Genomic DNA, 14,538 nt, shown 5'->3' with positions numbered 1-14,538 from the left:
CCTAATGACCGTGTGTGTTTCCTCCAGATGCTCCGGTTTCCCCTCACCTTCCAAAGACGTATGGGTTAGTAGGTTAATTGGTGACATGGGAACAATTGGATGGCATGGCTCATTGGACCAGAAGGGCTTGTAATCAAACTGTAACTCTAAATAAATAAAATTAAAATTCTGTTGCCCCATTTTAGGAAGGATGCTGAGGCTTTAAATGTACAAAGGACACCTTCCAGCATTTAGCAGGAACATGGGGGCCGCTGGGACAGATAGATGCTAGAGAAGCGGCCAGCATGCAGGTGTAGTTTTTAGCATAATGTTATTACAGTGCAAGCAGCAGGGGTTCAATCCCATTGCTGTCTGTGAGAAGGCTGTATGTTCTCCCTGTGAGCTCGTGGCTTTCCTCTGGGTGCTCTGGTTTCCTCCCGTATTCCAAAGAGACATTTGGGTCAGTAGGTTAATTGGTGGCGTAATTGGTGTAATTGGTGGCGTGGGTTTATTAGGCCGGAAGGGGCTGTTAAGATGCTGTATCTCTAAATAAAGAAAATAATATAAGTAAGTGGAATGACTAAGCAGCAGGTGAGCCGACTGGTGCTGCAGTGGGCAATAGCCAAACCCAACTTGAAGTGGAGGATCCCAGAGACTCACTCAGGGCAGGACTGTGGGGTTAGCTAAGATAGACCGTGGGGTTAGCTAAGATAGATCGCAGCCGAAATGGAAAGTAGAAGCAGAACAAAAATAGGAACTAGAAACTAAAGGCCAGAAGAAACCATAATAGCCACTCTAGGATGCAACAATAAACTCCAACTGAAGTGAAGAGTTCGCTGAAATTTCTTTCCAAGGAAGCAGAGTGCTGGAGGGAAGATATAAATTGTAGAGAAACATATCTAATGACAAATTCAATGGCTTGGTCTCACAACAGCACCTTGCAAATAGATGTCAAGAAAACAGAGTCTTTCAAGGAAGAGTGAATAATGAGCATCATTTGCAGAAGAACTGGAATCACAGCAACAAAGCAAAATAGGTTGCCAGAGATTCCAGGATAAACATGAAGGGAGACCAAAAATGCTGAAGTAGCTTGCAGTGCAAGAGGAAATATACAAACGAGGTCAGGCAGAGAGAGCAGAGGGCCATTAAAAAGACTAAATTAAATTTAAAGATTTCTTGATTGATGGCAACTGGCTGCAGGAGTTGAGATTAGGATAGATTTTACGAACTGGTGCTCTTGGGCACTCTTTATATATGCAACTGTCAGCTAAAGCTTTATGCTAGGGGCACTCATTTATAAAATTACCCAGCACGCACACCTGCACAGAGTGGAATGTTCAGACATCCAGTTGTCTTGCCCTATTAATCCAATGACATTTTTAAAGTAAAACCATTTAATTGCGTGTGTGCTAAATGTGAAATTCTTGTGGTACCATTAGCAAATGGAGCTGAACTGCAAAATGTATTCTTATATAAAGACTGATTTTAAAGGTAAAAATGCATATTCAATGGAAATGGGAGAAAACTGATACATCTGTGACATGGAATGAGTAGATAGCTCACACTGGAAGACTCCTCTTTTAGTCTTTCTATTTGTTAATCGCATTCTTAAAAAGCAAGGACAGATCAGAGTTTATTGGCATTAAGCATTGGGTATTCTAGACTTACTGCTTTAAGAAGTCATTGAAGATGGCAAACTCCTCATTGCTACCCTCAGGTTTATGTATTAAATGTACCTGGCGATACCCCAAAGGCAGCAGCTCATCTTTCGAGTCAAAAGAAGTAGAAAACTGCAAACAAAAACAACACACAAATTGAAATACATGACATGTGGTACAAAATACAGAAGAGCAAAACCTTAAACCTCACAATGGTTGGGAAGGAAGTGAAAAACAGACTAGGATTCAGATCTCAATGCTCAAACAACTGGTTAGGACTTCTTTGATCAGATGTTCTTGCTTAGTTAAGATGGCAAAGCTAACAAGGAGAAAGGAGGGGATTGGGGATGAGAGGGAAAATAAATCAACCATAATCGAATGGTGGAACAGATTCGAAAGGCTGACTGGCCCAATTCTGCTCCTATGTCTTATGGTCTTACGTACTAACCAGAATATTATTGAACAGTATATATACAACCTGAAAGAATATGTTCACTGTGGATTGGAGATACAAGTAAACTCACTTTCTTTTTGTATTATTAACATAAGAAGAGTGTTACAGCTTGGCTTCAGTCCAGATGAACCAAAACATTGACTGTCCTTTTCCCTTCAAAGATGCTGCCTGACACATTGAGTTCTTCTAGCATTTTGTGTGTGGTTCCAGTGGATTCAATTTGCCCAGTTACTTCTAATTCAGAGAAGATTTATGCCAGACTTGATGAAATGTTTGGCTTTAATAACTAGTTAATTTAATAATTGCTAAACCTCAGCACCCTAAAGACTGTGTTTTTGTTTTTTGAACACAGCTTTTCTATTGGTTCATTACACACTTTGGGGAGAAGTTAATCTGGAGTGGTAAACCTCACTGGTTGATTTTGTCCACAATTCTGTCTCATGCATCAAATTCCTGCCAGAATAGCATCAGTTCTTTTTAATTTAAGCTCTTGTATGCTGAAGTGCTGGCAAGAGAGATAATGAAGATTTTGGATGGGGTATGTGTTTCCATGGTAACACACAGTGCCTCAAGCCTAAAATCCTGACTATCAATCTTGTTCTTGTATGTTTTCTCCCTCTCTGAACTTCCGATTCTAATGACTTTCACTTTCAAGCCATATGTATTAGTGTCCCTACTGATTTCGTTATGATATTGACATCAATTTAGATATTTGAATGCTGTTCTTCTCTTGTTCACTCCATAGATTCCTCTCTCATTCACTAAGTACTCAGATCCTTCATTCAATCCTCTTGCTATCAGTCATTTTCCTGCTTCCATTTCGGTGTCATTTATTATTATGAATGTATGAGCTGCTGCAGTTAAGCAGAGAGTCAGACTTCAATCACCACAGTGAGGCATTTGCCTTGCAAGACACTCCTTCAATATATTGGCCATCTTTAGAAGTACAGTGGAGCACTGTACCCAATTAATCTATTTTATAGACACATTATAGTGTTTGGGTTTTAATAAAAGTGCTAATGAAAAATGTTACAAAGCAAAATCATCTGTTATCTTTCAGTGCATAGTCCATGTTATTTGAAATACCTGCAAGTCAGGAGTATTAGAAGTTAACACTGGAAATTTATTTTCCAGTGCTAACTTTCCCGGCTTAACTCATTTGAGTGGAGAAGCTGTGTTTTTTTTAAAATGCATATCCATCTAAATTAAACATCTCTGACTCATTCTAGGAGACATAAGAGACTGCAGATACTTGAATCTGGATCAAGAAAAAAAACAAACTGTTGAAGGAACTCAGCAGGTCAGGCCAAAGTGGGGTCTCAACATAAAACATCAACCATCCATTTGCCTCAACCGATGCTGCTTGTTCCTCCAGCAGTTTTCTTTTTGCACCATCTTGTTCTGCTTCTGTTGATCTTTGGAGTAAATGGTGTTGGTTGTATCAGTGACACCATATTAAAGAATGTATCCATTTTGGAGCAATGCCAGCTCTGGATAGAGCAACGAGGACCGCTTCAGTCTGGTTACTGGCGTATGGTAGGTACATTGTGGAGCATTTGCGGATAAACTCCAGTATAGGACCCTCAAATGGGATCATTTGAAAAAGCTCAGTCTCCTGAACCGGTGTGAATAACTTCACTCATCTCAACTCTGAACACAACTGACAGACTCATTTTCAAGTACTCTACAACTCATGTTCTCAGTATTATTTTTCTTTATTTGCCCAGTTTGCACATTGGTTGCTTGTCGGTCTTTGTTTTGTATAGTTTTTAATAAATTCTATTGACAAATTAAAACCATACATAAATCATCAATTATCATGAAGTGCTTTGATCGGCTGGTAATTGCACATATTAAAAACTCCATTCCCGCCACACTGGACGTTCACCAATATGCTTACCGACAAAGGCGCTCAAAGACAGATGCTATCCTATGGCATCTGTCACGCACCTGGCCCTGACAGGCCTTGAAAACAAGGACAGCTATGTCCAAATGCTGTTTCTGCATTTCAGTTTGGCATTCAACACTACTGTCCCAAAGAGCTTGAACAAACTCCTACTCCCCGGTCTAAGTACGCCACTGTGCAACTGGGTGTAGGACTTCCGAACCGACAGACCTCAGATAGTCAGGATGCACAACCGATCCTCACTCCCCACCTTCCTCATCTCAGGTGTCTCCCAGCGCTTTGTGTTGAGCCCTTTACTGTAGACTCTGCTCACACATGACAGCACGGCCGAGCACCTGAGGGGCTCATCACCAACAATGATGGGGTGGAAAGGTGAAAGAGCTTGAGGCCTGGTGCCCAGCAAATAATCTCTTCCTCAAGCGCCACTCCCGCCCCTCTTTACTTCAGCAGCACAGCTGTGGAAATGGCGAGCAGTTTCAGACTCCTGGGAGTGCTCATCTCGCATAGCCTTTCATGGTCCAAGAACACATTCTTCACAAACAAGAAAGCTCACCAACACCTCTACTTTCTGAGGAGGCTGAAGAGTGCTGGCCTATGCACACCGATACTCACATCATTCTACAGACGCAAAATAGACAACAGACAATAGGTGCAGGAGTAGGCCATTCGGCCCTTCGAGCCAGCACTTTTTTCACTGTGATCATGGCTGATCATCCACAATCAATGCCCCGTTCCTGCCTTCTCCCCTTATCCCTTGACTCCGCTATCTTTAAGAGCTCTATCTATCTCTTCCTTGAAAGTATCCAGAGAATTGGCCTCCACTGCCTTCTGAGGCAGAACATTCCACAGACCTACAACTCTCTGTGCCCTCTGTGTGAAAAAGTTTTTCCTCAACTCTGTTCTAAGTGGCCTATTCTTAAACTGTGGCCTCTGGATTTGGACTCAACCATCAGCGGGGACATGCTTCCTGCCTCCAGCGTGTCCAATCCCTTAATAATCTTATATATTTCAATCAGATCCCCTCTCATCCTTCTAAATTCCAGTGTATACAACCCCAGTCGCTCCAATCTTTCAACATATGACAGTCCCGCCATCCTGGGAATTAACCTCGTGTGCCTACGCTGCACTCCCTCAATAGCTAGAATGTCCTTCCTCAAATTTGGAGACCAAAACTGCACACAATACTCTAGCTGGGGTCTCACCAGGGCTCTGTACAACTGCAGAAGGACTTCTTTGCTCCTATACTCAACTCCCCCTGTTATGAAGGCCAACATGCCATTAGCTTTCTTCACTGCCTGCTGTACCTGCTTGCTTACTTTCAGTGACTGATGAACAAGGGCACCAAGATCTCGTTGTACTTCCCCTTTTCCTAACTTGACGCCATTCAGATAGTAACCTGCCTTCCTGTTCTTGCCACCAAAGTGGATAACCTCACATTTATCCACATTAAACTGCATCTGCCATGCATCTGCCCACTCACCCAACCTGTCCAAGTTACCCTGCATTCTCATAACATCCTCCTCACATTTCACACTGCCACCCAGCATGGTGTCATCTGCAAATTTGCTAATGTTACTTTTAATCCCTTCATCTAAATCATTAATATACATCTGTATATTGTAAATAGCTGTGGTCCCAGCACCGAGCCTTGCGGTACCCCACTAGTCACTGCCTGCCATTCTGAAAGGGACAGGTTAATCCCTACTCTTTGTTTCCCGTCTGCCAACCAATTTTCTGTCCATGTCAGTACCCTACCCCCAATACCATGTGCTCTAATTTTGCCCACTAATCTCCTACGCGGAACCTTATCAAAGGCTTTCTGAAAGTCCAGGTACACTACATCCACTGGCTCTCCCTTGTCCATTTTCATAGTTATATCCTCAAAAAATTCCAGAAGATTAGTCAAACATGATTTCCCCTTCGTAAATCCATGCTGACTCAGACCTATCCTGCCACTGCTATCCAAATATGCTGCTATTTCATCTTTTATAATTGACTCCAGCATCTTCCCCACCACTGATGTCAGGCTAACTGGTCTATAATTCCCTGCTTTCTCTCCCTCTTCTTTCTTAAAAAGTGGGATAACATTAGCTACCCTCCAATCCGCAGGAACTGATCCTGAACCTATAGAACATTGGGAAACGATTACCAATGCGTCCACGATTTCTAGAGCCACCTCCTTAAGTACCCTGGGATGCAGATCATCAGGCCCTGGGGAGCGATCAGCCTTCAGTCCCATCAGTCTACCAACACCATTTTCTGCCTAATGTGAATTTCCTTCAGATCCTCCATTACCTTAGGTCCTCTGGCCATTATTACATCTGGGAGATTGTTTGTGTCTTCCCTATTGAAGACAGATCCAAAGTACCTGTTCAACTCATTTGCCATTTCCTTGTTCCCCATGATAATTTCACCCATTACTGTCTTCAAGGGCCCAACTTTGGTCTTAACTAATTTTTTCCTCTTCACATACCTAAAGTAGTATATACTATCCTCCTTTATTTTCTTGGCTAGCTTATCTTTGTACCTCATCTTTTCTCCCCGTATTGTTTTTTTAGTTATCTTCTGTTGCTCTTTAAAAGAAAGGTTCTCTAAAGATGCTGTTTAGAGAACACCCTAACATTCATGGTGCAGAAACTGCACTGTGGCAGACTGGAAGGCTCTACAACAGGTAGGTAAAACTGCTTAATGCTCCACCGGCACCAGCCTACTTGACATCAAGGGCATATATATACAGAAAGGTGCTGGAAAAGGGCTAGTAGAATCATGAAGGATCCCACTCACCCTGCTGATGTTTGGCCCATTTACATCAAGGAAGAGGTTACATAGCATCCATGTCTGGGGTCCAGAGACCTAAGCCTTTTTGGGACTGACTCTCTGGGTGCAGAGCTTGGAAAAAGTGATGCAGCAGACTTCTAACATCATAAATCAGTGAGTTGTTATGTCTCCCCTCTTGCTGTGAAATGGAGACATCTCTTTTTCTCTTATTTGGGGGAGAGAAAGCATGTGGTATGTCGAATTACCGGGTAAACGAGTAGGCTTTGGGGTACTGCTAGTCTGTGTCTTTATTGATGCTTTGTTGCACGCTTGAGTGCGTGGTGGACGGAGCCGAGTGCTTTTTTTCTGCTGGGAGTGGCGGGTTGTTGCCTTCCTGCTGCCTGTGCATGGGAAGGGGAGCTGGGGGGTGGGCTTTGGGGCTCTAACATTTAACAGTCATTCATTCTTTGGGACACTCCTCTGTTTTTGTGGATGTTTGCAAAGAAAAAGAATTTCAGGATGTATATTCTATAAATTTCCCTGACATTAAGTGTTTCTACTGACCTATTGACTCAAAAAATTATTTTCGCCAAGCAGTTAGGCTAATCACAACTCTTCCCCCTAATGCAACTCTCCACACCCCACACCCCTCATGTACAGAGATCAGATTTGTAGATCGGGTGATGTTCTCTTTGTCTCAATTCCAAATGTACACACATGAGAAGAAAAGGTAGAAATGGCTGGATAGAGTACCCTCACATGCCGGTGCTCTGCGGAATGCCCTCTGAAGTGTAATTAGTGTTATAACTGTGAGGTTCGAATTTCAAAAGCATTTTAGTGACATTAATTAAAAGATAAATAATGGTCCGGACACTTCATTGAATGGCCCTGTTCTTCATTGGATCTTTGGTATCTCTTTTGGGATGCTTTGCACTCTTCAGAAAGATTGAATTGAGTTGAATTGTATTTGAATTGTATTTAATTGAACTGACTTTATTTCTTACATCCTTCATATACATGAGGAATAAAAATCTTTACGTTACATCTCCGTCTAAATGTACAGTGTGCAATTTATAGTAATTTATAATAAATAGTATGCACAACAGGACAGCCAATATAACATAGAAATACAAAAGATCAAGTGAAGCCTCACTTTCACACTGTTCATCATTATCCTTTGTCTAAAGTATACAGCAGGATGCATCTATTTTTGTATTTAGAATTGTGGGGTGCCAAGATACAGAAATGAACCATTTGACCCATTGGCTTTCATTTCTAGAACATTACAAGCACATTATCTTTCACTGCCTGGTGTCAGGTCTAAACTTTATGTTCAACAAGTTTTAGAAGATAAGAAAGTGACACTTGATTTTGAGTGAGTGTTGCTTTATTTCCCAAGCACCACAGCACTGAGAAACAACACTTCAGTTCAGTTTATCGATCCTTGATACTCGGTGGAACAACACCATAATTCAATAACTACAGGCAAGTTGCTGAAGAGATCAAAGTCAGCTTCCACGAAACATGCTTCACAAGTGCAGTGTTGGAATTTGTTCTGCCAAGTTACAAAAATGATTTTACACTGGATACTTCCAGGGAATTTAATTAATCTTTAGCTTTCCCTGGCAGCTCTATTCCACACAATACACCTTTTACCATGCTTGAAGCTTTTTTTTTCTACACCCCATACACCAAAGGACTTTTGTAAAGCCTTTGACAAGGCCCCACATGGCAGGCTGATCTGGATGAGTGGATCACATGGGATTCAGGGGGAGCTAGCGAAGTGGATTCAGAATTGGGTCAATGATGGAAAGCGGAGGGTGATGGTTGAACATAGATTCTCCAACTGGAGGCTTGTGATTAGTGGGGCACATCAGTCCCCATGTTGGGACTTCTGTTATTCATTATATCTGTAAATGATTTTGATGTCATTGTCCTTGGAACCATGAGCAACTTTGCTGACGACACTAACTTAGGGGCTCTTGTTGATAATGAAGCACATTACAAAGAGGTCTTGATCAGTTGAGGAATGACAAATGGATTTCAACTTAGACAAGTGTGAGGTGATCCACCTTGGGCATTTAAATCAGGATAAGACCCATAAAGCAACTAGAAGGGGGGGCATTGATGAGTGTTGTGGGATAGAGGGACCTGGGAGTACAAGTGCACTGAGTGCAGGAAGTGCCTGCTCGAGTAGACAAGGTGGTGAAGCAGGCAATTAGCATGCTGGCCTTCATCAGTCAGGGCATCAAGTTTAGGATTATGTTGCAGTTATGTAAGGCACCAGTGAGACCACATTTGGAGGACTGTGTACAGTCTTGGTCACCTTGCTATAGGCTACCAGAGTGTCAGCTGTAAGGTTAGGGTTCAAATCCTGCCCCTGTCTGTAAGGAGTTTGCACATTTTCCCATGACTGCATGGGTTTCCACCGGATGCTCTGGTTTCCTCCCATGTCCCAAAGACATAGGTATGATTAAGGTTAGTGAGTTGGGGACATACTGTGTTAGCACTGGAAGTGGGGTGACAATTTCTAAACATAAAATCATCGATTTGATTGGACGCAAATGACCCATTTCACTGTATGTTTCGATGTACATGCGACAAATAAAGCTAATCTTTAATCTTTAGATCTTTAGCTTTTATGATGTCTTCATTCATTAAGTGTTACTTACAGTGTTTGTGCTAGGCTGAGGTGAGAACTGTTGGTTGGAGATGGGAAAGCCAAAGACCAATGGCTCCAGCTGAACATCTGGCTGAGGAAAATTCATTGACAAGCTTGGCAGCAAAGGCTGTGATGGTCGATTCAAAGTATTTTCTGTTTCATGACTGTGTGGCGGATCTGAGACTGATGGGGAAGGAACGTTTATACTGGAATGTCCCAGTGCCTCAAACCCAATTGGTAACTGAGATGAGTTCAAGCCGCTGGAATCTTCCTCAGTGTCCAATGTTTCTGTGAAGGGATTAGTCACAGCTCCTGACTGTACATGCTGCTCTGGTTCCTTACTTGGGCTCATTTTAAAAGTTGGACAAAAATGGCTGGGTGAATAAGTTGCAGGTGGAAAGGCTTCTTGAACCTGTGCAGTCGAATCTTCGTGATAACCCCCTGTTAACCATTTTGTATCATTGTTGAACTGATGTACAAAGTGTAGATCGGGCGGAAATTGGCAAGATTCTGCTGTAATAGGTGCTAATGGCTGATCAAACGCGGACTGGTCAACACTCCACAAGGCACTCTTTTTCCCCAAGGTAGGTGATAATGGTGTTGGCATATGAGGAACACAATTAAATGGGTCTGGATTCGCCACTTGCTCGGGACTAATTGGATATGGGGTAGTTTTGGTGTGTGGTATTCCATACTCACATTCAGGATTTCTCTGAAAATGGTAACCATCTTGTCCACCACATACTTGGTTTGAAGGAACTTGCTGATCAGAAGAGTCTTCCTTCAGAGATTTCAAATTGCAAGCATTTAGTACATCAGCTGATGCCTGTGTTCCCTGATTCGCAGTGTCAAGTTGCCCATACTCTACTCTCTGACTGCCCATCGCTGACTCATTATGGTGTTGCTGAGATTCTAGGCATGTTTGTGGGTAAGGTATGTTGCAATTTGGCAGTGGATTCATCAGACTATCAACACTTGGGCTCCTTTGAAAGTTGAATGTATTGAATACTGGCTGAGGGATATGCATGGGGGCACTATCTTCATCTTGCATATCATTCAGTTGCCATCCATATGGAGCCTGGATTGAAGGATCGACAGGGACACATGGCTGAGGACTTGGGGAAGTTTTGTCCACTGGTAGGTGTAGTCTCCAAGGTTCCATCTTAACCGCTCATATCCAAGGAACAGAAATATCCCAGTCTAATCAGACAACCTGAAAAACAAGACATTTGTGAAGTATATTCATTTGAGCGACGTTTATAACTATAAATAATTAACCAGCAATAGCTCACATCAAGTGTACCCAAGAGCCAAAAGAATGATATCCCAAAATTCAAGGATCTGGGATTTTAGAAAGGGAAGCAAGGAAAGTTGAAGAAGCCATTGACAAGAGAAGCTCAAATTTTCCTTCTGGGGTCTGGAGAATCTCTTGAACAATTGGTTACAACGGCACAGAATATTTAAAGACTGACAGGTCCTGAGTGCAGAACCAACTTCAGACCCCAACTGTTGCAGAAGAAATTATTATTTTATTTTATTATTTAGGACTACCATGCAGAACAGGCCCTTCCGGCCAAACTAGCAATGCAGCCCAGCATCCCACTTATTTAACACTAGCCTAATCACAGGGCAATTTACAATGACCAATTAACCTTCTCACCAGTACGTCTTTGGAATGTGTGAGGAAACCCACATGGTTCACAGTCAGGGCGTACAAACCCTTTGCAAGCAGTGCCGCAATTGAACTTTGAACTTGGACGACACAAGCTGTAATAGCGTTGTGCTAACCGCTACATTACTATTGTCTCAAATAGAGTTATTGGATGCTTCACGTCCACTTGGGAGAGGAGATGGAACTTCAGCCTAACATCTTATCCATAGGATAGGACTACTGACAGTGCAGCAAAAGTAAGATTTTCTCCTCCTGCTTTTGTTGTTTAGAAAAAACAATCTTACACAATTTACGTTAAAGGACACAACTTACATAATTGTATAAGTTTACGGCAATATCAATCCTACCTCTAAATTGCAACCTCTAGGTTTGAAATGATGTGATGGGAAAAAAAAACCTTTTTTAGGGGCCTGGCCAGTTCACAAGTACGCCAATAATATCAGAGCTGAACAATAAAATGATCGCATGCAATAAAGAAATAACAGAAATAGGAAGAGCTGATGACAAGGAGGCATACAGGAGTGAGATAGATAGGCTAGATGGGAGGTGACACAACAACAACGTTGAACTCAATATCAGCAAGATTGGGGAATTAGTTGATTGAGGACCTCAGGAAGGGGAATTTGGGAGAACACACGCTTGTTCTCACTGAAGCGTCAGCAGTGGAAAGGGTAAGCAGTTTCAGACTCCTGGGCACCTACATCTTATCCTGGGCCCACACACAGAAGCCTGATGACCTTCACTCAATCTTTTAGAAACAGCTTCTTCTCCTCTGCCACCAGATTGCCCTATGCCTCTTCCACACTATATATTTGTTTGTTTGTTTATTTATCAATTTATTTGTAACATACAGCAATTTTTTATGTCTTGTACTTACTGCTGCCACAAAACAGCAAAGTTCATAACGTGTCAGTGATAATAAACTTGATTCTGATTCTATTGAAGAGAAACAGCATTGTTTATATTGTCAGCGTCAATGTGTTCCAAATGGGTCAACAGTATCACTTCCCACCCTCTCATCCACATGAAATCAAATGCCCGCTTGAAATTTATTTTCTCCTAACTGAGGAGCCTTCTTCCAGATCCATTGAGTAGCTAGGACATTTCACAATCCATGATATCTTTTAAACAGCTGCAAACGTGTACCATGCATTCAATGGTGAACAATCAGTTTTGAATCTAAATACTTCACTCTATTGAAGGATCATTTGAATGCTTCTTGAACTATAGGACCAGGAAGGAACATTTTTATTTACTGAGTTAATTATTTTTTAGAAATAGCTTGGAGGAAGCCCTTTCAGCCCAACAAGCTGCGATGCCCAGTGTCCTTCCTATTTAACCTTAGTCTAATCACAGGACAACTTACAACGTTGTTGTTGTGTCACCTCCCATCTAGCCTATCTATCTCACTCCTGTATGCCTCCTTGTCATCAGCTCTTCCTATTTCTGTTATTTCTTTATTGCATGCGATCATTTTATTGTTCAGCTCTGATATTATTGGCGTACTTGTGAACTGGCCAGGCCCCTAAACCAGTTAACTCACTAATGGCTATGTCTTTGGATTGTGGGAGGAAACTGGAGCACCAAGAAGAAACCCATGCATTTCACGGGGAGAAAGCCCCTTAGGGAGGGCACCAGAATCGAACTTTGAACTCTGGAACGCCCCAAGCTGCAATAATGTTGTGCTAACCACTACACTACCACAGCACAACTGTCCAACTAGTGCAACCAAAGCTTCAAATATTTAGCCTCTTTGTTTGGCAGGAGGTAGCAAGGATTATATCAGCTAATATGCTTTATCACTAACACAAGCAAAATGACTTCTTCCATGTCTTTGCAGTGAAAAAGCTATTTCATTCTTTCTGTATATTTAATCTATGTTGATATATCGATTGAAAGAATCTAAAGTGCCATCCATGGTCATCTTGACTCGCCAGAACATGCCTTGCTGCAACTGATACAAGCACAAAAACACTGCACTGGACAAATCCAACTCATTCTCATTAACCCCAGCCTCTCTGCAGCTCCAGAAAGGACAGAACAGAACTTCGCTGGAAGCAAGCTATGTTTACCTTTCTTGCCGTACTCCGTCACTTGTTATCATGACAGAACTGTACAGCATGTGCAGACACTGAGTAAAAAAAATCACAGTTCAGCAACATCCATCTTGTGCTTTCTCTGTGCATATTTTTATGTTATGTGATAGTGTTTGAACATTAAGACCATAACATTGCAAGGAATAGAAGGCTCTGGACCCAGCACTGGAAGAAGGAATTAGTATCGATGGGTGCAACTCTATGTCTCAAGGGACTTGGTAGGATGGGTAGGGGGAAGACATTTGGACCATGAGGTCAGAAGACATAGGAGCAGAATTAGGCTAATCGGCCTATTGAGTGCGCTCCGCCATTTCATCATGGCTGACCCCGGATCCCACTCAGACCCATACACCTGCCTTCTCACCATATCGTTTGATGCCCTGACCGATCAGGAGACTATCAACTTCCGCATTAAATAAACCCACGGACTTGGCCTCCGCCGCAGCCTGTGGCAGAGCATTCCACAGATTCACGACTCTCTGGCTAAAAAAGAATTCCTCCTTACCTCTGCTCTGAAAGGTTGCCCCTCAGTTCTGAGTCTGTGCCCTCTAGCTCTGGATACCTCCTCTCCACCTTATCTAGTCCTTTCAAAATTTGGTAGATTTCAATGAGATCCTCCCACGTTCTTCTAAATTCCAGTGAGTACAGGTTCAAAGCTGCCAAATGCTCCTCATATGTTAACCCCTTCATTTCCAGAATCATCCTTGTGAATCTCCACTGGACTCTCTCCAACACATCCTTTCTGAGATATGGGCCCCAAAACGGTTGACAATACCTCAAGTGTGGTCTGACTAGTGTCTTAAAAGCTTTAGGGTTATCTCCTTGCTTTTATATTCTATTCCCCTTGAAATAAATACTTACATTGCAATTGCTTTCTTTACCACAAACTCTATCTCTAAATTAACCTTCTGGGAGTCTTGCACATGGACTCCTAAGTCCCTCTGCACCTCTGATGTTTGAATTTTCTCCCTACTTAGATCATAGTCTGCACTACTGTTCCTTTTATTAAAATGCATTATCGTACATTTCCCAGCACTGTATTCTACACTTGCACGTGAGGAAGACAAAACTGTAAAATGGTCACTTAGAAATCCAATAGAAAATTCAGGGGAAAGAAGTGTTTGGCGTAGAGTTCAAGGAAACAAGTTGATGTGAGGCAGCATCCGCAAGGTCCCAATGAGCCGGTTCTCATTGGGAAATCAGAGGTGGAGAGGGTTAGCAATGTTAAATTTCTCTGTGTTGTCATTTCAGAGGCTCTGTCCTGGGTCCAGCACAGCAGTGCCTCTACTTCCTTGGAAGTTTACAAAGTTTTGGCATGACATCTAAAAATTTGAGGAAGTTCTATAGATGTGTG

The 14,538-nt window shown here is 42.2% G+C and overlaps 1 protein-coding gene across 2 annotated transcripts in view; it reads right to left on the bottom strand.

Annotated features, from left to right (window-relative positions):
* Window positions 1-14,538, bottom strand: part of LOC140186823 (phosphatidylinositol 3-kinase C2 domain-containing subunit gamma-like) — a 273,036-nt gene that overhangs the window by 247,694 nt on the left and 10,804 nt on the right. For both annotated transcript variants that reach the window (XM_072241431.1, XM_072241430.1), the window contains 2 exons: window positions 9,427-10,629; window positions 1,648-1,769 (listed from right to left, as the gene is read on the bottom strand). In XM_072241431.1, the coding sequence (XP_072097532.1) occupies window positions 1,648-1,769; window positions 9,427-10,578 (1,274 nt within the window). In that variant the 5' untranslated portion in view covers window positions 10,579-10,629. The remainder of the gene's footprint in view (window positions 1-1,647; window positions 1,770-9,426; window positions 10,630-14,538) is intronic.

This window comes from Mobula birostris, chromosome 23, assembly GCF_030028105.1.
Source record: "Mobula birostris isolate sMobBir1 chromosome 23, sMobBir1.hap1, whole genome shotgun sequence".
Lineage (NCBI taxonomy): Eukaryota > Metazoa > Chordata > Chondrichthyes > Myliobatiformes > Myliobatidae > Mobula > Mobula birostris.
The sequence above is the reverse complement of the archived record's forward strand: the minus strand, read 5'-3'. Positions and strand labels throughout refer to the sequence as shown.